Source organism: Schistocerca americana, chromosome 3 (assembly GCF_021461395.2).
Source record: "Schistocerca americana isolate TAMUIC-IGC-003095 chromosome 3, iqSchAmer2.1, whole genome shotgun sequence".
Taxonomy (NCBI): Eukaryota; Metazoa; Arthropoda; class Insecta; order Orthoptera; family Acrididae; genus Schistocerca; species Schistocerca americana.
Window position 1 is genome coordinate 574229451 of NC_060121.1, and position 23478 is coordinate 574252928.

Sequence of the window (23478 nt, forward strand, 5' to 3'; positions counted from 1 at the left end):
TCTGGATTGAAGAGCACAATAACAACAACATGCTCATTACTATTAGTAACTAGTGTATCACATGCAATCCTGTCTTAAATTGAACGTAGTATCCTATTACCGAGGAGAATGTTTCGAAATATTTTCTTTGTACCACTGCTTTAGCGGAATAAGTGAGCGTATCTGAATGTAACATTTACTTTTTATTTGTGGTCTATTCTTCTTTCAGAATGGATATTAAAAAATGAACAAGGAACGATTAAGGTATAGCGTCCAGTCGATGATGTCATTGTAAGCGCAGCAGAAGCTGGGAGTGTAGAAGGTAATCGGCAGTATCATTTTAAAAGTAGATGCCGAAGCATGGTATCCACTCTTCAATTTACCACTTTAGTTTTGCAATAAGAAAACCAGTCCAAAACAAACTTCGGTATAAGACAATAAATATTTCAATTCGAAGATCGTGTGGTTCAAGTGAAGCTCAGTACTCACCTCATCTGTCATTAAGAGCGACGTATCCACTAGGAGGTCAGTGGCATTTACAGAGCGTAAGAACTGCACCAGCTCCTGTGCGTTCTCAGCTTCGTAGCCGAGAACGGAGCCCAATCTGAAGGCGTGATACCGGGGATTCCGTACCACGGACATGCCAGCTACGAAGGTGCCGCTCTGGTCCACCAGCCGCGAGAACAGACCTGCAGCAGGAACAGGCTTCAAGAAGATACACTGAATACACAGATAAAACAGCCTGAAACTTACGAACATTGTCATATAAGAATAATGTTACTAAACTAGTTCCGCAATGTCTATCCTCGTATTTAGGCATTCGTATAGCATCAAATTAAATAGTTTTCCCCCTAGCAGAGTACCATTTCTTGGATGCGAACCTATACCAACGGTTTTTCTAAATTTGTATGCCCTCTTGTTGCAACTGTTAGCCTTGAAATGCAGTTCTGTTTTGGCTTGTATACGTTTTTGAAGCTCGTTATGGGGTTTGGCATCGGAAACACTCCAAGCGAATTCAGGAGACTGCCTTCAACGCATGGTGTGCCCAGATGCGTGCTTATGTACACCTTCGTGCTGGTATGTTCTGTGATACTATAGGTCCACGCTGTGGCATCCTTGTGTGCTTCAATTATCATCTGCCGACCAGATGCCTGCAGATGATGGTTGAAGTGATCGCTATAGCAAACAGAAATCTACTGATACCTGTATTGCTGGCCCTTGGTTTGACCAGAAGCGAAGTGGAATCTTCCTTCATGTCGGTCAGGGGCCTGAAGATGGCGTAGTAAATCGCCGACACTGGCAGTCAAATAAAATAAGTTCGGAAACTAGGCGGCTGAAAGGTGTTTGATTCTACATACTTATACATACAGGACTGGACACACCAATCACCGCAAACGACATTAAACAAGTACTTCACAAGATAGGTGACACTACAACGGATCACAACTTCATTACCTGGACATCTAATACAATGTACTCTGTCCTTCTTAGCAACCCTTGCAACACTTTACGCCACCATCCTCTACAGGTTATGATCCTGAAACATGGATAATCTCCAAAAAACAACTATTCCTAAAACGCAATAAACCTAGTGAGACCTCCTCCTAACACCACATCTGCCTGGTACCCATGTATAGCAATCTCTGAATTCATCTTCTCTCAACGCATCCATAAATATCGAAATTAGCCCTTACCGCTGCCTATAAACCAGTAAACCAGTGTGGTTAACGTCTCAATTTCTCTGTGATGACCAACTCCCGTATCAAACCTATCTACTATCTCATTGTTTTCATAACTGTTAATTAGCCAGTTTGTATCCCTCGACCAAGAAAATTTGATTGTGTATCCATTCTAGTCTCCTATTCAAACTCCAGAAATACGCACCTGCAGATAACTACATCTACCAAATTCGATCTTTTCTGTGTAACAGCCCATTTTTTGTCACTTTCAACATTACCAACTACCGTACCTTCTGTCCTACTGTTAGTGTGCTCAAACGCTCTGTCCTTCTCCACTCCTGTGTACCCTTTGCACTACACATGTTGTGAATATTGCAGCTCTTTTCATTTCTGTGCTTGCTAAGAAAACTGGAGAGGAATTCCCCCTTATGCAAGACACCTTTGTAGTTTTGGTTTCACCCAGACATCAAAAACTGTAAGTAACACGCTAATTGACACAATACATAGTGATTCTCGGTCGAAAATGCATAATAGACAGGAAAATAAAATAACGTCTCACTGTTTGCAGATGACAATCTGTAGATTTCCCAGTAAACCTAGAGCTACTAGCATAAACATCCAGAGCTTCATGCGAGGTATGTAACGAACTAGAATCTTTAGACATACCGTAAATAAACATAGAATGCTTCAACACGGTGATATCTGTCTCAACTCCGCACTGTATGCTAACCAGCGTAAAATGTTCGACAATAATCGCTCATTTTACGAATGTAAATATTTTTACCAAAAGTTTGTTTGGAGATAACATGTAACAACAATCTTGGAGAAGAAAAATAAACAAATAAAACCACTGAAGATAGCACAAAAACTGCTGAAGAATGTCTGGGTGAAAACAAAACTACTAAGGTGTCTTGCATAAGCGGAATTCTTCTCCAAACCCTTTACACTGCTGACACACCTGTACCACCTCCTCCAATATGTCAAGACACGGTCTTACTAGCTCTCTACCATACCCCATAGACATATCAGCGCTCCCTCCAGATTCACATCAACCAGTTTACGTCCCAAGGAAACTAGTGGCTCAAGATTAATCGTTCTGAAAGCCTAAGCACTAAATTTGGGATGAACTATTTGCAGCATCAGCCTTATGGCTTTTATCTCACCATTTATGACGATCTTCTCGAATTAACAGACGCCCTAAAGAATTTGGGGCAAACCCTTTATAGTAAATTAACGCGAAAATCTCACCTACCAGCTATCCAACAGAAAGCTCACGACAGACTAAAACTATTAAACGACCGAAGAAAGGGATCACATTCTTGCACCATTCTCCAATCGTACGTAGCAACTACGTTACGTAGTAATGTATAAATGTATCTTCCTCTACTTTTCTTTTTACTTACATTTAGTAATAACAGTGATAACTAAAGGCTTCACCTAAAGTTAAAGGCAACGATTTGCAACTGAACGCTGTGTATGGTAGGCAGTGAGTTGATAGGAGAAGAAAGACGCGAGAGTGAAGTATCCGGAAGTTACTTGAGTGTGGCGTTTGCGCGGGAACACACAAAACGTCGCTCTTGTTTTAGGAGAATCTTCGCGTGTATAAACCTTTCCGGTAGCTTGAAGGCGAGCGAAACTCCTAAGCCGTTTTCGAATCCCGGTGTTGGTCTGCTACGTTATAGATGAAGATTTCGTAGAAAGACATAAAATACTCCCAGGAGTTTTTAAGCCTTAGGTTAACAATTATTTATTTCAATTGTACTCTAAAGAAGGCATTAGAGGACAATACCTAATGGCTCAGATACCTCTGTTTCAGTTCGTATGTCTTCATTCATTTTTAAAAGCAGGTACATCTACTGCAACTCACGAGTGCGGAAGCATATGTTCAGCTGAGAGGGCACCAGGTGGTGTGTAGACATTCTCGAAAAACAAAGGCGATTTGGAAGCTGTTAGTGAGCTGCCGTAGAGCAGGACACATAAATTAACGCACCACAAAAACGTTCATCTCCGATTTAATACAAAGTGTTCCGGCGCAAAGTCAAGCGCCGGCGCGCCAGTCAGAAACGAGAGAGCTGAGAGGGCTACGAAGTAGACGTCAGCCAATTGCACGCTGACCGACCCCGCTCCAAGACGACAATGCGACAGCAGTGGGCTCAATGCGAAGAGGACATAAGCGCCGCGCCGACTGGCCGTGGTTCAACTCTACAGAAGCTTCACGACTAGCGACCTGAATAGAAGAGTCAACTGTATTACTTCACTTGTATTAGGAATTGTTTATACTGAAGAGATTTCTTATTTTACATGTCGCCCTTTGCTTGCGAGACATCTATGTACTTCTCAAAGTAATAAAAGCTCATTATTACGATTTGCTCGAATTGTTGTGTAGCGGTTCCAGAAAGGTTTCCTAGACACCCCATATTCGACGACTAGGGAGGATTCAACACTTTCGGAGTAGTGTCGCTTTTCGGACACGGCTCTGAATGTCCGAAACAGCATCTGAGTAGCGACAGGATTTTTTGTAAATATTGTACGCAGTATCGTGTACGAGTAGGAAGTAACTTTGCACGTAAGTACAAGCATCATTTCCAGTTGTGACGATTATTAGATCGACAGTAGGACCGCGTTCTCACTGCTGTCTCAGCATGATGGGGTAAAGTAACTTCAGCGTACATCTTGTCGCTTTTGGGATTTCTGATGTTGTTTATTCAAAGTTTAACCACTCAGATGCCCGACTGGTCGCGTGATGGTAGTGTTTCTAGTTCCAACACATATTATTTTTCCGTGTTGTAACTATTTTAAAATACAAAGTGTTTGGGGCGAATTTCTGGAGTTTAGAAATGGTTAACGTGAGTGAAGTGTTCCTTCGTAGTGAGTACGTGATTCGTGAGAAGAATTACATTTTAACATGACTGATGGAAGCATCATGAAAAGGTGCATAAGGTAAGATGTTTGCTTGATACCGCTGTCTGTCGTGTGATCTCGTTTTAAACAATAGCTGCCAGACTTAATGTAGCTATCAATCTCTTGCTGGTGTAACGGTTGTTTATTAGAGGACAATGCGCCTCACAATTAATTTGAAAGCTTATTGCAGCTCTGTTTTATTTATTCGCTGCTAATGTCTCTAGTTCCCAGGCCACCACAATTTAGTGATTAATTGGATAATTACAGTGCGTACCTACGACAGCAGAGTAACAGGCCTATCCTTGACTTCCCTTTCAAAGAGATGGTGAAATATCCGGATTTGTGGCATATGCGGCATTCGCAAACGTTACATACCCATTGACATGATGCCCCTCCCCCCCCCCCCCTAATTAATGAAGAGAGTGGCATCTTTACACTCAAGTAACTGCTCACAGACATCCAACCAATGCGATTCAAATCCATTTACGTTCAGGTTTTGAAAATAAAATAGTATTCTCCACTCTCCTATATAGTCAGCTTTCCATAGTCCCTGTTAAGTTCCAACCTACAAGAATCCTTCACCGACTCATTTCATTTCCCCACTTCCTTGCCGTCACTGAATACCTTCGTAGATCCCACACTTATTGCAAATTCAACTCCAACAACCCATTGTCCCTCTCCTAATTACAACTCCTGGTGTGCTGCCATACGTACATCCACTGTGGCATCTGCCCGTCGTATCAAATATAACCCACTGCCCTTATCCCTTTCGATTTAGGGGCTCCGCTCGGTTCCGTTCGCTCCCTCACCTTCACTTCGATTGAACTTGGCCTGGCTTCCATTTTAGCTATCTGTTTCTGGAATCTCCTTTTTTTTTTCACTACCAAACATCGACTCACGTTCCCCCTATCCCGACAATCAAACCAACCCAAATCAAGTAGCTCCATAAATTCTTTATGTACCTCAAAGGATCAACCCACCTTCCCTGTCACCGTTATTTTTCTTGAATGCAGGGCCCTCTAATCAAATGATGCTGTAGTGTAATACAGTGCAGGGTTTGTTTCTAACATACACACAATCATTGGTATATTCTAAAACTCATATAGTGCATTTCTTTAAAAAAAACTTTTATTCCATTTTGTTTCTTTTAAGCTCTGTAGAGCAGAGCACTGTTCTGCTGCCATCTCTCCCTTCCCCATCTGCGGTTTTATCAGAATATCTGTAAGTGGTGTGAGACCGAAGTTGTACAGTAGTACCAGAAAAATCGAAAAAATGAGACCTGCTGGTGATTTCAAACAAATATTATATTCGTAGTTTCCCCAGCCTACCCAGCTCCACATTTTTATTTGGATACTGGACAGTTTTAAACAAACCTTTTGTTTTGAAGAACTTTTGCTGAACATTTTTAAACCATCGGCGCATCTCTATGTAGTTGCTAGAGTTCGCGAGATCGAAGATGGGACGGCCAGCCTCGCGGGTATAGGATGCGAATTGTGAGTTCTGTGTAGCGCAGATGTCGTCTCTGGAGTGTTGTATGTACCAAGTCACGAGTGAGTAATCCACAGTGATAAATACAATTGTTTCTCTCAGTACAGAAACCTCTACGACACTTCGCTGTTGCGTTCCCGTGTGGAGGCGAGGAATTCTACTTAATCTGTCGGTATTCTACGCGAGTACTGTAGTTTAGTGAGCGTTCACGTATTTCATTAGAGGGGAGGGAGCAGGGATGCCATTGTGTAGGGCCAGTATGTAACCAGAGGTTGTGTACAATGAACGAGGCAGACTTAGCCAGCTGTAATTGTTGATAGTAATAAATTCTGTTTCTTCCCGTGTAAATTAGAAGTGAGGCGTTTTTGTGTATTTTTTCCCTTTTCGATTTCGAACAGTTATTCTGGTTTGTTTTGTAGGAGATCAGCCAGAGTTTAAATTACTATGTGTCATTTTCCAATACATTAGGCGGATATTTAAGCATTTCTGAAAATGGTAAGACGGCTGGAAGGCATTTGCTACAGTTTAGGAGCAGTGATAATTTCAAACCCTGTCTCGCGACTCAGAGGCTGGCGACCTTTGGCTAGACTTCTTTAATAGTATAGCAGCGCAAGCCCGACAACAGACGTTACCGAGTATCTCTGTCGAGCAATACATTGCGGCCTTTGTCTCTCGCACCATACGAAGCTAAGAGTGAGTGGACACTGACCGTGTGAGCGAGAGGGACATGAAACGCGACGCCAGAGACGCTGCGAGTAACAGACAGTAGGAATGTTTCACTGTGTGTCATAATATCGGATCTCCGAGTGTGTCGTTAGGCAGAAACCTATGAGAACATCTTTAATTGCTCCTACTGAAACGGGCAGCAATAAAATTTATATTCTTCCTTCTCACAAATATTTGGCTCTTTTTTCTGAACATGTGACGATTACCGAGTATGTGGTTAGGCAGGAATGCATGAGTACAGTTTCAATTGATGCAACTGAAACGTGAAGCAACGAAATTCATATTCCTCCTTCTCACAAATATTTGGCTCTTTAATTCCGAATATGTAGCGCTTTCCGAGTGTGTAGCCTGGTAACTAAGAGCACAGCTTAAATTGCTGCGAGAGAAACAAATAACATTCATATTCTTCCTTGTCACAAGTATTTTGCGGGTAACACTTATGTCACAAGAGTTCCTGCAAACCAATGGCAGTTCGGGTGGTATATTTCTACCGCTACCGACATGTGCGAGATGTTACCCATGTGAGAGAGGCCCTCATCGAAGGCTAACGAAGTCGGTAGCAGTTTCTGCTGTTGCCGATATTGGCTGTGACGTCAGAATGACGCTACTTTTGCAGCAAGTCTCATGAAATAAGCGTTACCCATCCTCTTACCCCATCTCGACTGTAGAGCTGGCGCGGATCCAGATCCTTCCACCAGCAGATAGAAAACTTGACGGGTCGAGGGGACACTCTCAGTTCCTGCAGTTCGCCTGGGTCCTATAGTGTAGCAGCCTCGGCAATTACGCCACGAAACATAGTTCCGTGAGTTCACAGAACTACGGTTCTGACCCATCAGTCACCATCTGCGGTGTGCCTGCCTAGTACTTTCAGACATAGTCGCAATATCATAGATTGTCTAGAGACAGTAGACTTATATAGATTTCATTAGCAGAGGAAATAGAGTGCCAAGGATCAAATTGTTATCAACGCTAAGCACAGTCTTGTACCATTACTACTAATAAATGTTATCGATTGTTTCTCACTGTGTTGCCACATTTCTAGTCTAGTGCTGCCCTTTCCAGCAAGAGTTAAATAGAATTTAATTAGCGTGCATACAGCCACTTTTACCATCTTTTAGTGACCTATTGCAGAAAGACGTAGATGTTTGAGCGAAGCAAGTGATGACAGTCAGTTACAAAATCCTAACATCTGCTATCCAATAGATTCGATATCACTGTTGCCCACTTTAGCCACGTTTCCTGTCTCTCTAAATTAAGGCATTACACATTTCTAGAAGCTAGTTGGCGTCTTGTTATGTTCAGCGGTACTATATCTAGAAGCCAGATTTTGACATATTCTACTAGTTGCTGTCTTGCTACGTTCAGCTGTACTAAGTCCGTTTTCTCATTGGATCTGCTAGTGTCTTTTGTTCTTTCCTCATTTCATTAATTAAACTGATGTTTTCTGAAGGTAACAGTGGATATATCTAAATAAAAATTTGAGATAGGAGAACAATTAACACAGAAATGTAGCGGTAATATAAGGAAGTGGCAAATGAAATCGATGCAGATGGAAAAGGGTAAGTACATTGTTATTATTCCAAAAGTAATCGCCATAGCTCTTAATAACTTTATTCTGCTGTGGAACAGGAAATTCAGTACCTTCACGGAAACATGTTTGCGTTGCCCAAGGAAAACCGACAGCCACGAATGTCCTCCTTCAGACCTCTCAAGGTATAGAAATCGCATGACGAGAGATCAGGATTCTATGCAGGATGTTTAAGAGCTTCCCAGCGAAACTTCTGCAGCGTACCCCTGACAAAACTGACAACATGTGGGGCCGCTCCATTACGGTTCCAAAGGCAATCGTAAACATCTTCCGATTAAGCACTGACCAACTTCTCTCACAATGGAATAAATATATTAACAGTTGTTGCGATTGCCTTTGAAATAATAAACGGTTTACTTACTTTTTTCCCATTTGTCTCATTTTCATTTGAGTGTCCTCTATATATACACACACTGTTAGTGAGTCAAACTGATCTCTGGAAGTAATTACTAACCTGCAGACCCAGGCGACATGAGATGCAGTGAAACAGAGACCCCTCCAGCGCTCTGACCGAAGAGAGTCACCAGCTGTGGATCCCCGCCGAAGCTGGCGATGTTCCTCTGCACCCAGGTGAGCCCCAGCTGCTGGTCCTTGAGGCCCGCGTTGCCAGGAACAACCTCGTCACCTGTGCTCAGGAAGCCTGCAACAGGATTGGAAACGAGCTCTGATTCTAGTATTTTATCCTGCGCACCGTACAATAACTTTTCATTTTTGTGTCAGTCCCTTAGCATTTTTGTATGATGTTTCAACACTTTCTTCCTGAGTCGGCTATATATCAGTTTCCTGCTACTGAAAGCTTTTAGCTGTTTCAAACTCACAACGTACTAAGTGCATATCTAGATGAAGTAGCATGGTAGATGGTGTTTCTGTCCATTCTGTTTGGATTTTCCAATACGTTTATATTATATAAAATGAACGCGTATCTGTCATTTATTTCACTCCTCGTTTATATAATATTGTACACCTAAACAGAAAATGTTGTTTGCTTAATATTATAACAGTCTCTAGCACTAAACATTTACAGGTTAAATATAACATTGCCAGATGTTACAGGTCAGTGACTGTTATTGAATTTTTAGTTGTTTTCCCATTCAGTTATACGGAAAATAGAATTGAATTGTTGTAACACCACTTATGGGAGTCTAAACTGCACTTGGTTTTCTCTTTCAGCCTTTGCATAAAATATTGTTTTCGTCTAGGTTAGTGCTGGTAATATTTAGAAGTGTTACAACATTTGCATCTTATTCTTTTACATTTTACATACATAAGCACCATATTTACTTTTCAGTTTTACTATCTTTGTTACAAGCTACCAATAATGCATTAACTTTCACGAGTTTTGCGATAAGTGTGACTCCATAACCATGACGTTTACAAATTTTCTGTTCTCAGAGTATTTTTGATCCGTAATACATTATTAACTACATGGTTTTTAAAACTAGGCATAACGGTCCTGCGGTAATATAAAAATATGTCCCTTAGAAAAAAAAAACTTTTAAGAGAGTTTAATTTCCCACAAGAATCAGGCCTCTCGTTATCGGTGTAACCAATGTTCACTTCTAAGCACGTTGCAAAAGTTTCGTCACCCCACACAACCAAATTTTTCTCCTGGAAATAGAAGCAGTTGTTCTAAATACACTCCTGGAAATGGAAAAAAGAACACATTGACACCGGTGTGTCAGACCCACCATACTTGCTCCGGACACTGCGAGAGGGCTGTACAAGCAATGATCACACGCACGGCACAGCGGACACACCAGGAACCGCGGTGTTGGCCGTCGAATGGCGCTAGCTGCGCAGCATTTGTGCACCGCCGCCGTCAGTGTCAGCCAGTTTGCCGTGGCATACGGAGCTCCATCGCAGTCTTTAACACTGGTAGAATGCCGCGACAGCGTGGACGTGAACCGTATGTGCAGTTGACGGACTTTGAGCGAGGGCGTATAGTGGGCATGCGGGAGGCCGGGTGGACGTACCGCCGAATTGCTCAACACGTGGGGCGTGAGGTCTCCACAGTACATCGATGTTGTCGCCAGTGGTCGGCGGAAGGTGCACGTGCCCGTCGACCTGGGACCGGACCGCAGCGACGCACGGATGCACGCCAAGACCGTAGGATCCTACGCAGTGCCGTAGGGGACCGCACCGCCACTTCCCAGCAAATTAGGGACACTGTTGCTCCTGGGGTGTCGGCGAGGACCATTCGCAACCGTCTCCATGAAGCTGGGCTACGGTCCCGCACACCGTTAGGCCGTCTTCCGCTCACGCCCCAACATCGTGCAGCCCGCCTCCAGGGGTGTCGCGACAGGCGTGAATGGAGGGACGAATGGAGACGTGTCGTCTTCAGCGATGAGAGTCGCTTCTGCCTTGGTGCCAATGATGGTCGTATGCGTGTTTGGCGCCGTGCAGGTGAGCGCCACAATCAGGACTGCATACGACCGAGGCACACAGGGCCAACACCCGGTATCATGGTGTGGGGAGCGATCTCCTACACTGGCCGTACACCACTGGTGATCGTCGAGGGGACACTGAATAGTGCACGGTACTTCCAAACCGTCATCGAACCCATCGTTCTACCATTCCTAGACCGGCAAGGGAACTTGCTGTTCCAACAGGACAATGCACGTCCGCATGTATCCCGTGCCACCCAACGTGCTCTAGAAGGTGTAAGTCAACTACCCTGGCCAGCAAGATCTCCGGATCTGTCCCACATTGAGCATGTTTTGGACTGGATGAAGCGTCGTCTCACGCGGTCTGCACGTCCAGCACGAACGCTGGTCCAACTGAGGCGCCAGGTGGAAATGGCATGGCAAGCCGTTCCACAGGACTACATCCAGCATCTCTACGATCCTCTCCATGGGAGAATAGCAGCCTGCATTGCTGCGAAAGGTGGATATACACTGTACTAGTGCCGACATTGTGCATGCTCTGTTGCCTGTGTCTATGTGCCTGTGGTTCTGTCAGTGTGATCATGTGATGTATCTGACCCCAGGAATGTGCCAATAAAGTTTCCCCTTCCTGGGACAATGAATTCACGGTGTTCTTATTTCAATTTCCAGGAGTGTATATCCTTCAGTTGCTCGTCATCCTTAAGCTGTTGTCCATAATGTCATTTTTTCAAATACAAGAAATTGATATTGTCGCTGTTGGCAAAGTCAGGACTGTAAGGAGCGTTTTTCAAACTTTTCCACTGGAAATTCGTGGTTCTGGTTACGGTATGTGGACGTTTGCTATCATGGAATAGTACCCCTGACCTCTTTTCCGCTCCGTTGAATTTGTATGTACAGTTTGGTGAGAATTTCGCAGTACACGTTAGCTGAAATTGTTGACCCACGCTCCACAGATCAACAGAAATGACGATTTTTTAATCTGTATACTGGGTCTTCGACCCCGCTCTTCGTCCTTCAGATATGTACTCCCAGTTTTACCAAGTCCCCACGCAATTGTCTAACTATGCTTCATTCTTTAGTATAGGCCTATAACTAGGTATAGTTCTCGATGAAGTGGAGTAGCTGTAGACCCTTCAGGGCACTAAATAAAATTCAGCACCCACCTCCCAACTAGTGACAGCTACTGATTCCGAAAACATTGTTTAGTCTACAGTCAGTCGACCACTGAATCCAAACAATAATTTATGCGCCTTCGTAAAAAATTAATAGATTGCGCTACGTTCCTTTATATTTAAACTGATCTGTCAACATTTAGATACTCGTATCATCAAATGCCCTTTACTTTTTGACTGTAGTTGGTAACACAAATGGTGGCTAATTTCTGTACGAAAAATTTGATGAGAAGTGTGTTTCATTCTCTTAATGCACAGCGATGGATTTTTCTTTTCGTTTCCGGGATTTTGTCTTATAGAATCTGTATTTAGATAAATGCAGTACAAATTTTGAGAAAAACTCCCAAAAATATGAATTATACTTCTACCCACTCGTGCAAACCTAGCATTCAACGGAACTACTGCTATTTACACAATAAGTTAAAAATAAAAGAACACAGAGTATCTGTGTACGACTATATCTAAACATGTGTATGATACGTTCATAGAATTACGTCTAGTAATATGTAGAGTCTCTAAGAATGTAACTTGAAGGTCCTTTTCGGGGCCGTCTGCCTGTGTAGGCTACTCTCAGGAGCTGCAGTAGGGATTTATATTCGCTTTTCACTGACAGGTAAACAGATTGAAGAAAACAGCTTTTGCATATTATTCATAAATATTTCGTAAAAATTGTATGAATTATGATGAATTCAAGTTATTTTCTGAGAACGACGCCATTGCCACTGGCGAACAGTCCGCCACAACTCGAGAGAGCAGCTGTGAGTCGAGAGTACAGCAAGCATAATCAGATTTACACCTGATGTGGTGGTCTAGAAGTAGAGCATGTGGGTGGAAACGAAGAGCTTGTGGGATCGAATCCCGACTTGCTCACTTGTTCACCTGTCAATGATGTGGACAGTCACCAGAGACGAAACGTGGCACTGATTCCACTTTACACAGTAGCTCTCCTTTCCCCAGTTGGATAACTGGATGTGGACATGCAAGTCGTCTATGTGACATCCAGTTGGTGGCAATCACTTCAGAACAGCTGCATGATGAAAAATCATGGAAGTCCTAAACCTGTGGTTTTCCAATTTTTAATGCATAAAGTAAAACGTTTTTCGAAAATCTACTATAGCATGGTACGCAGATTAGCTTCGTTTATATTAAGATACTTTAGCAATAGAACAGTAGATCACTCAGCTTTCAGCATCCTGCTTTGCTTGAGTCAAATATACACTCCTGGAAATGGAAAAAAGAACACATTGACACCGGTGTGTCAGACCCACCATACTTGCTCCGGACACTGCGAGAGGGCTGTACAAGCAATGATCACACGCACGGCACAGCGGACACACCAGGAACCGCGGTGTTGGCCGTCGAATGGCGCTAGCTGCGCAGCATTTGTGCACCGCCGCCGTCAGTGTCAGCCAGTTTGCCGTGGCATACGGAGCTCCATCGCAGTCTTTAACACTGGTAGCATGCCGCGACAGCGTGGACGTGAACCGTATGTGCAGTTGACGGACTTTGAGCGAGGGCGTATAGTGGGCATGCGGGAGGCCGGGTGGACGTACCGCCGAATTGCTCAACACGTGGGGCGTGAGGTCTCCACAGTACATCGATGTTGTCGCCAGTGGTCGGCGGAAGGTGCACGTGCCCGTCGACCTGGGACCGGACCGCAGCGACGCACGGATGCACGCCAAGACCGTAGGATCCTACGCAGTGCCGTAGGGGACCGCACCGCCACTTCCCAGCAAATTAGGGACACTGTTGCTCCTGGGGTATCGGCGAGGACTATTCGCAACCGTCTCCATGAAGCTGGGCTACGGTCCCGCACACCGTTAGGCCGTCTTCCGCTCACGCCCCAACATCGTGCAGCCCGCCTCCAGTGGTGTCGCGACAGGCGTGAATGGAGGGACGAATGGAGACGTGTCGTCTTCAGCGATGAGAGTCGCTTCTGCCTTGGTGCCAATGATGGTCGTATGCGTGTTTGGCGCCGTGCAGGTGAGCGCCACAATCAGGACTGCATACGACCGAGGCACACAGGGCCAACACCCGGCATCATGGTGTGGGGAGCGATCTCCTACACTGGCCGTACACCACTGGTGATCGTCGAGGGGACACTGAATAGTGCACGGTACATCCAAACCGTCATCGAACCCATCGTTCTACCATTCCTAGACCGGCAAGGGAACTTGCTGTTCCAACAGGACAATGCACGTCCGCATGTATCCCATGCCACCCAACGTGCTCTAGAAGGTGTAAGTCAACTACCCTGGCCAGCAAGATCTCCGGATCTGTCCCCCATTGAGCATGTTTGGGACTGGATGAAGCGTCGTCTCACGCGGTCTGCACGTCCAGCACGAACGCTGGTCCAACTGAGGCGCCAGGTGGAAATGGCATGGCAAGCCGTTCCACAGGACTACATCCAGCATCTCTACGATCCTCTCCATGGGAGAATAGCAGCCTGCATTGCTGCGAAAGGTGGATATACACTGTACTAGTGCCGACATTGTGCATGCTCTGTTGCCTGTGTCTATGTGCCTGTGGTTCTGTCAGTGTGATCATGTGATGTATCTGACCCCAGGAATGTGTCAATAAAGTTTCCCCTTCCTGGGACAATGAATTCACGGTGTTCGTATTTCAATTTCCAGGAGTGTAGATGCGTACACGGTTCTTTGCGTGATGGGGCGTAAACTGATATTTTTTTGCCACTTAAAAATTGTACAGGACGCCAGTAAACGAATTTTCAATGATTAAAGAGAGATTACGCCTATTAAAGATCGTCGGCCTGGTTCGAACCTCGCCGTTGCTTAAATTCTGAGTAAAAATCATCAACAATAATGGCCGAAGTTCATATGGTTGGCTCATATGGCTCTGAGCACTATGGGACTCAACTTCTGAGCTCATTAGTCCCCTAGAACTTAGAACTAGTTAAACCTATCTAACCTAAGTACATCACACACATCCATGCCCGAAGCAGGATTCGAACCTGCGACCGTAGCGGTCTCGCGGTTCCAGACTGCAGCGCCTAGAACCGCACGGCCACTTCGGCCGGCGAATGGCCGAAGTCTGTCCGCACAAGAATCCACTCTCGTTCTGCCAACGGCCTTGCCAAAGTTGACGGAGAAGCGGACAGAGATTCAGGACACTCTCTTGCCCTTTGGGTGGAGAACTGCTCATAACAGGCGGAAGAATCAGCAATAATCAATGGCATGAGGACGCAGAAGGCGATGTAAACTACTTAATTAAAGACACATAATGTGTATCCGCAGAATATGTGGCCTGCAGTTGAAAATTTGTGTGGATGGTCCCTCCTATTGGCAAAAGATTTCGAACTAGCCCCCAGTCGGATCTCCGGCAGGGTCCTGCCAAATGAGAGGAGACAATGAGAAAAAGACTGAATAACCGAAGAAAGAATAACATTCTAAGGGTCGCGGCGTGGAGCGTCAGAAGTATGAATTTGGTAAGGAAGCTAGAAAATCTGAAAAGGGAAGGTACAGGTTCACTCTGTGTATATTAGGGGTGATTGAAGTAACAGCTGAAAATATTATAACAGGAGTAGGATACGTTATGAATGGGAGAGTACGGCAGATAGTGTGTTACTGTGTAGTTCAATGATCGGGTTATTCTCGTCAGATTCGACAGAGAACCAACACTGACAGGTATACATGCCGACGACGCAAGCAGAAGATGAAGAGATAGAGATAGTATATGGGGATATTGAACGGAAATGTGGTACGTAAAGGGTGATGAATAACACAAGTCAACGAAATATTTTTTTGAAAAACCTTTTTTATTTCCATAGCTCATCTTTATAGATTTTTATGAGCTGAATCGAAATCTAGCCTTAGGTTTTTTGTATCACCTGTAGTTTTCGAGCAATATGCTTTTTCTTATATATAGTATAAAAATCCTATGCTATACGGCAAACGGGGAAATTAATGAAACGCTTTGTTGCAATATAAGCATGGTTTGTATTTACAGTAAGCTACTTAAAACAATGATATGTGTTAATAGAGGTTTCACTTGTTAGCTGGAATTGGTTTGTATTTTCTTTCTCTTTTTTCTTTGGAGCTTCTTGTGTAGATTTTTGTACGATGAGTCGCTTGCTAAACTTCTCGGTGAAGTGACCAACAGTAGTCTCCCAACATGCTGGTGTTCTACCGGCCGCCGGCCGGGGTGGCCGAGCGGTTCTAGGCGCTACAGTCTGGAACCGCGCGACCGTTACGGTCGCAGGTTCGAATCCTGCCTCGGGCATGGATGTGTGTGATGTCCTTAGGTTAGTAAGGTTTAAGTAGTTCTACGTTCTAGGGGACTGATGACCTTAGAAGTTCAGTCCCAAAGTGCTCAGAGCCATTTGAACCATTTCTAACGGCCTTGGTAAAGTTTTTCCATCACTTTAATGTCCTGGTGAAATCACTCTCCTTGCTCCTCACTAACATCTCCCATATTGTCCAGGAAGTAATGAAGGTGACTGTTCAAAAAGTGAACTTTCAGGCTCATTAAACATCTTAAAATTTAAACTTCTTTAACATTTTATCTATAATAGAAACATATTCTGGTCTTTTTCATGTCCTAAGAACTTTATAACGACTTGCTTGAATGATACCCATGCTTCTTTCTCATTTAAGGTCATTGTCGTTTCAAAGTTAACATCAAACAACAATTTTCTAATACCAGTTCCGACAGAGACGCCTTCTTTTAGTTTAGTTTCTGAAAGGTGTGGAAACTTTTATCAGAGATACTTAAAACATGGTCCATCTTTAGGCAAAGCCTTTACAAACTGTTTCATTAGGCCTCCCTCACAGGCCAGTTCTTTTTGCACCACAGTTGATCCCTAGCCCTAGTATCCCATTTACACAAGAATCCTGGAAATTTGGTAAAGCCGCCTTGGTGACCAAGGAGCATGCACGTCACTTTTAGATCGCCACATATCATCCGACCATGAGCTGAATAGCCTATTTTAATTCGCACTATTTTTAGGTTTTCATAGGTTTCTTTCATATGTACGGAGTGTCCAACAGGTATAGATGCATACATGTTACCACTGTATAATAAAACATCCTTCAAAGTAGTTTTGTATGAATCAATAAACAGCCTCCAGTCTTCCTTTTTGTATTCCATACCAAACTCGTTCATCCGAATGGGAATGCCTGAGCAGTACACTAAATCAGCTTCTTGTTGAAAAAACTTGGAAAATTGCCGCTCTCTCTTTCTATACATGTATATGCTGATTCCAACTGCCATTAAGTTATTTTCTTTTAATCTAGAGCCAAGCAATTCAGCTTTTTAAGCCAAGATCCCTAACCAAACCCGTAAGTTCGGTCTGAGTGAAGTGGCTGTGCGGTTAAAGGCCCTGCAGCCTGGAACCGCAAGATCGCTACGGTCGCAGGTTCAAATCCTACCTCGGGCATGGATGTTTGTGATGTCCTTAGGTTAGTTAGGTTTAACTAGTTCTAAGTTCTAGGGGACTAATGACCTCAGCAGTTGAGTCCCATAGTGCTCAGAGCCATTTGAACCATTTTTTTCGGTCTGAGTAAACAATGTGGGCTCTAGACTTTCTGTATTACAATGGAATTTATCATCATCTGGTCATCTAAATCACATTGTACATCAGAAAATACTTCTTTTGGAATAGAATTTACATCACCTGGTGGTTCAGGAACCGGAAAATCTACACCATGCGGTACTGGTCGGATGGCGGACGGAAGGCTAGGGTAGCTTATTACCTTCTTGTTTTTCGACTTATGACCAGTAATATCAACACTGCAGAAGTAGCAATCATCGGAATGATTTATTGGCTCACTTCATATCATAGGAACAGCAAATCTAAAGGCTTTTTTCACCTTTTCGGACCATTTTCTCAGATCTTCAACACACACATAACATACCTTATGCGGCGCCCAAGAATTGTCTTGATCACCAAGTTTAGACCAAAATTATGATAGTTGAACCTTTCTCACAAGATCTGTAATGTTTCTTTGGTGTTTTTAACCGTAAATTCACAACAAATATAACAAAAACTGTCAGCAGAGTTTATACAACCACGATTACAGATTGTACTGAGCACATGTACAGGAAATGGGCAAGTGAGGTGAGGCTGACAGTAAACAAAACAGCATCTGTTAACACAAAAATAGAATCGATTTTTTTTTGCCAACAAACGTTTTTCAGCGCTGCTACCAACGTCATCTACGTTCATTACACCTCCGCTTTAAATTATTTTAACTATATAAAAGCTGTTAAATTCTTTAAAAAATCGCTTAACTTAATTAATTCAGCTGTAAAATTTGAAGAAATGGTGGGTGATACAGTTTTTTAAGTATCATATTCAGATTTTATTTGGATTTACCACCCTAAAAACATAAGAATAAGGTATTTTCAGCAAAAAAGTTTTTCCATCGTTGGCTTGTGTAATCTAATAGTCATGGAGGGCTGAATGCGGTCATAGGAAAAGGAGTAGAAGAGTGGGTTACGGGAGAATATGGGCTTGGTAATAGGAATGAGCGAGGAGAAACACTAACTGAGTTCTGCAATAAATTTTAGCAAATAACAGCGAATACTCAACCATCATAAGAGGATGGAATATGCTTGGATAAAACGGGGAAGTTAAGAAGATTCCAGTTATAGTACATCGTAGTCAGGCAGAGATTCCGAGATCATACTCAGGGTTGTACGGTGTACCCAGGAGCAGATGTAAACTTAGATCACGATTTAGTAATGATGAGCAGTAGGGTGAAGCTTAAGAGAGTATTCAGGAAAAAACAGGGCGCAATAAAGTGGTAAATGGAAGTACTAAGGAATGAAGACACAAGCTTTAATTTCCCTGAGGATGTAGATACTGCAATAATGAATAGCTCAATAGGCAGTTCGCTTGAAGAGGAATGGATACCTCTAAAACGCGTCATCACAGAAATGGGAAAGATAAGCACATTTACAAGGAGGTTAACAACGAAGAAACCACGGGTAAGAGAAGAAATACATCAGCTGATCGACAAAAGAAGGAAGTACATAATTGTTCAGGGAAATTGAAGAATATGGAGATAGAAGTCCTTTAAGAATGAAAGAAATAGAAAGAGCAGGGAAGCTAAGCCGAAGTGGTCGTTGAAAAATGGGAAGAAAGTGAAAAGTAAATGATTGTCGGGAGCACTGACTCAGCATATAGAAAGCTCAAACACCTTCGGTGAAATTAAAAACAATGGCGGTAACATTAAGAACGTAGTGGGGGTTATGCTGTGCATTGTGTATTCTACTGTTACAGGCAGAGGAGAGAGTGGATAAGTGGAAAGAGTATATTGAAGTTATGAGCGGAAGGACTTCCCTGACAAAGTGATAGAAAATGAAATAGGAATCGAAAGGGAAGAGATAGAGGATCCAGTATTAGAATCAGAATGTACTCGGACTAAAAAGGGTGTAAGGCCGGGGAGTAGTCTTTTGCCCTCACTGTTCAATCTATAAATCGAAGAATTTGTGAAGGAAATAAAACAAAAATTCAAGAAAGGGATTAAAATTCAAGGTCACAGAATTTCAGTGATAAGATTCGCTGTCGGCATTGCTATCCTCAGAGAAAATGATGAAGATTTAAAGGATCTGTTGAATGGAATCAGTAGTCTAATGGGGCCGGTCGCGGTGGCCGTGCGGTTCTAGGCGCTACAGTCCGGAACCGCGGGACTGCTACGGTCGCAGGTTCGAATCCTGCTTCGGCCATGGATGTGTGTGATGTCCTTAGGTTAGCTAGGTTTAAGTAGTTATAAGTTCTAGGGGACTGATGACCAAAGATGTTAAGTCTCATAGTGCTCAGAGCCATTTCGAGCCAGTAGTCTAATGGGTGCAGGAAATGGATGGAGAGTAAACGGAAGAAAAACCAAAGTAATGAAAAGTAGCAGACATGATAACAGCGCCAAACCTAATATCTGAATTGAGGAACACGAAGTGGACGGTGTCAAGGAATTCTGCTATCTAGGCAGCAAAATAACCCATGCTGGAAGAAGCAAGGAGGACGTAAAAAGCAGACGAGTGCCATTAAAAATGGCACTACTGGCTGAGAGAAGTCTGCTAGTGTCAAACATAGGCCTTAATTTGAGGAAGAAATTTATGAGAACTTACGTCTGGAGCACAGCATTCAATGTTAGTGAAACATGGACTGTGGGAATACCGGAACAGAAGAGAAATGAAGCGTTTTAGATGTGCCGCTACAGAAGAATGTTGAAAAGTTGATAGACTGGTATCGATAGGGATAAGGAGGTTCTGCGTAGAATCGGCAAGGAAAGGAATATATGGAAAACACTGACAAGAACAAGCGACAGGATGATAGGAGATCTGTTAAGACATCAGGCGGTAACTCCCATGATAATAGAGGGAGCTGTAGAGGGTGTAAAAGATTATACATGTTTAAATAAAACAAATGTTATTAACATTATACTTCATGTCTTTATATTTGCAAGCCTCTGCCGATACAGATCTCCGAAATGTAGCGTGTAACATTACGTTGTGTAACGTAACTGTTTGGTTCCTAAGAAACAGCGTGCTGCTACCGAGTTTCGAATTCGAAGTGTTCGTCCGCTGATGGAGCTTCCCCTCCTTCAGCAAGACAATTCCAGACCACAGGCGAGCAGTACGGTTTCTGCAACAACCTGACGCCTTTGGTTCACTGTCATAGACCATTCCCCATAGAGACGCAACTTGGTCGCATCCGAATTTAGTCTCGTTCCAAAACCTAAAGAAGACCTTCGAGGACTTAACCTTGATAGTGATAAAGTGGTGCAGAAGTAAGTTTGCGACCCCGTCAACAAAGTCAAATATTCAATAGGGACGGTATCAACAAACTGCTCTCCCGTTGGGAAAAATTTGTTTGTGCGCCAGCGTGACGATGTTCATAAATTAATAAGATGTTTTAAGAGTTTTCACATAAAAATTTCGGAGGCATTACTTCCCAGCACACCCTTGTACTTCTAACGCGGGTTGTGAAGCACATATATAGTCAATTAAAGTAGGCTACGAACCTGATGGTTGCACTGATTTAATTTATGCTCACACTCCCTCTGTAACTGTTACGAAACACTGATGAACAGACAACACAGATGCTCTTACCTTTCCTGTTCTCTTTGTCTCACGGAAATGTATTGGGATGTACATCGATAGTCGCAGTGGATATTATCCACATTGTTTCGACATGTAATCGAAAGCGCGATATAACGTCATTGTAGCCGAGCCTGAGAAACGCGTCGATCGGAATTGGTGGATAACGGCTCTGGAACTTAATATGCTATTTATGTTTAAAGAATCCACGTGCAAAGTGTAACTACTGAATAGCATTCGTTGGCTCCGGTTGAACTTGCTTGATGAACGCAGAGGTGTGTAGACTGCACGAAAATTCGGAGCTGTTCGATGAGTCATGGAGATCATGGGCTATGTTTTAGATTTTAGTTACTGTGATATTACACAAACGGAAAATACTTAAACTATAGGAGGTGGATCTCGAGCCATACATGTTATCATAGGTAGGAAAAGTAGATATTTTTAAGGATAAATCCAGACAACAGATTTCCCTGCCTAAAGAGTATCTCCAGCACTTTAAAAAAATGCTGAAACAATTACTCAAAAGGCAGATTTTAACACCTAAAACATCACATAAACCAGATGTCACAAAGGAACAAAACATTGGAAAGAGTTACATGGGGCATTTCACAGACTTAACAATCCTCCATCAAAACATGTAATCAATAAAAAATAAAACACAACTATTACAAGTTGAGCTCCAATCTTTGACTTGCACAGAAGTTTGTATTACTGAGTACTGGTGTAAAGACACAGAAACCCAACATGTAGTATTATCATTGTATGAAAAGGCAAACTCTTACTGCAGAACTACTTCAAGATGTGGAGGATCGTGCATTTATATCAGAAAAGGAACACAGTTCAAATCAAGACATGTCCTCAGTACCGTAAGTGAAGAGAAACACTTTGAAATATCAGCTATTGAATTAACAGGGCTTGACATCACCAAGAAATTAATCATTTTGTGTGTGTATAGATCTTTTTCCAATACGTTAACAGAAGTTCTAAATAAAGTCTCAAGTACAAAGGTCAACATAATTCTTTGTGGGGACATTAACATCAACATAACATCATAAATGAATCCAGCAGCACCTTCATAAACATCCGTCAAAGTTTGTAATATCCATATTGATCAATAGTACAACAAGGGTTACCACAACGACTTCATCAGTAATTGACCATGGGGCCACAAATATGGACAGGGAAAAATGTGATGTATCTGTAAAAGATCTCGGACTATCAGACAATCTCTGTCAAATAACAACAGTAAAGTCAGGCATCGAATCATTCCCTAAACTACGAGCCTACAAACGACATCTATCAGGAATGAAAATAAAAGATTTTTTAAAAGAACTAGAAAAGCAAAGCTGGGATGAAGTGTATAAGGAAACCAATGTGAATATGAAATTCTCTAAATTCTCCACATTGTTTAAATTGAACGTTGAAAAGTATGCATGTCTGTATCAACATCTCACAAAACAGATGGATAACTACAGGTATTAAGAAGTCCTCCCAAACACTTAAACACCTCAGTTCTATGGAAAAGACTCGCAGTGATCCAGAATTATTAAATTTCTATCATCTGTACAAGCAGATCTATAGGAAGGTGCTGATTGCTGCAAAAAAATTCATTTAATGACAAAGTAATATATAATGCAGAGAATAAAAGCAAAGCAGTCTGGGATGTTATAAAAAAGGGAACGGGGAGAGGCTAACCAACACAGGATAACATACTGCTTAGGGAGGGGGATAAACTAATAAATGATCCACAACACTTAGCAAACTATGTAAACGAGCATTTTTCAAGTATTGCAGAGACGTTACAGCAAGAGTTCCCCCAAACAAATATAACACCTTTAAATAATGTTGCACTAAATACAATGATGTTACTTTCAACCACAGAGAATGAAGTCAGTAAAACAATTCAAAAACTAAAAAATAAAACGTCAGTAGGCTTAGATGAAGTACGAATGTGTGTACTGAAACAATGCAAGGGATTATACAAGACCCAGTGACAAATATTATAAATGAATCCTTCACATCAGGGACATTTCCAGAGCAGTTAAAACAGGCAAGAGTTGTACCTTTGCTTAAGAAAGGTAATGCAGAAGACATAGAAAATTACTGGCCCATTTCCCTGCTGTCAGTATTCTCAAAAACAATGGAAGCAATTATGAAAGAGAGATTAATGAATTACCTGAATAAATACAATCTTTTAAGCGAATCACAGTTTGGTTTCAGAAGTGGCAAAAATATGGAGTCAGCCATAGTAGAATTCACAAAAGTTGTACCTGATACTCTTGATGAAGATGAGTGTATCACAGGCATATTTTTTGGATCTTTCTAAGGCGTTTGATACAGTCGACCACAAGATTCCATTAAATAACTTAGAAGCATTAGGAATAAGAGGGGTAGCTAATGACTGGTTTCAATCACTTAACAGATAGCGTACAAAGAGTAGATATAACACATACTTCAAATAGATCTAAACATTTAGTAAAACACTTCCCAGAATCAAAATA

General features: G+C 42.6%; 1 protein-coding gene across 1 annotated transcript in view; it reads right to left on the reverse strand.

The window, feature by feature from the left end:
* Positions 1-23478, reverse strand: part of LOC124607324 (acetylcholinesterase-like) — an 82437-nt gene that overhangs the window by 31346 nt on the left and 27613 nt on the right. The window contains exons 4-5 of the mRNA XM_047139625.1: positions 8816-9001; positions 469-668 (exon numbers count right to left, since the gene is read on the reverse strand). Of these exons, the coding sequence (XP_046995581.1) occupies positions 469-668; positions 8816-9001 (386 nt within the window). The remainder of the gene's footprint in view (positions 1-468; positions 669-8815; positions 9002-23478) is intronic.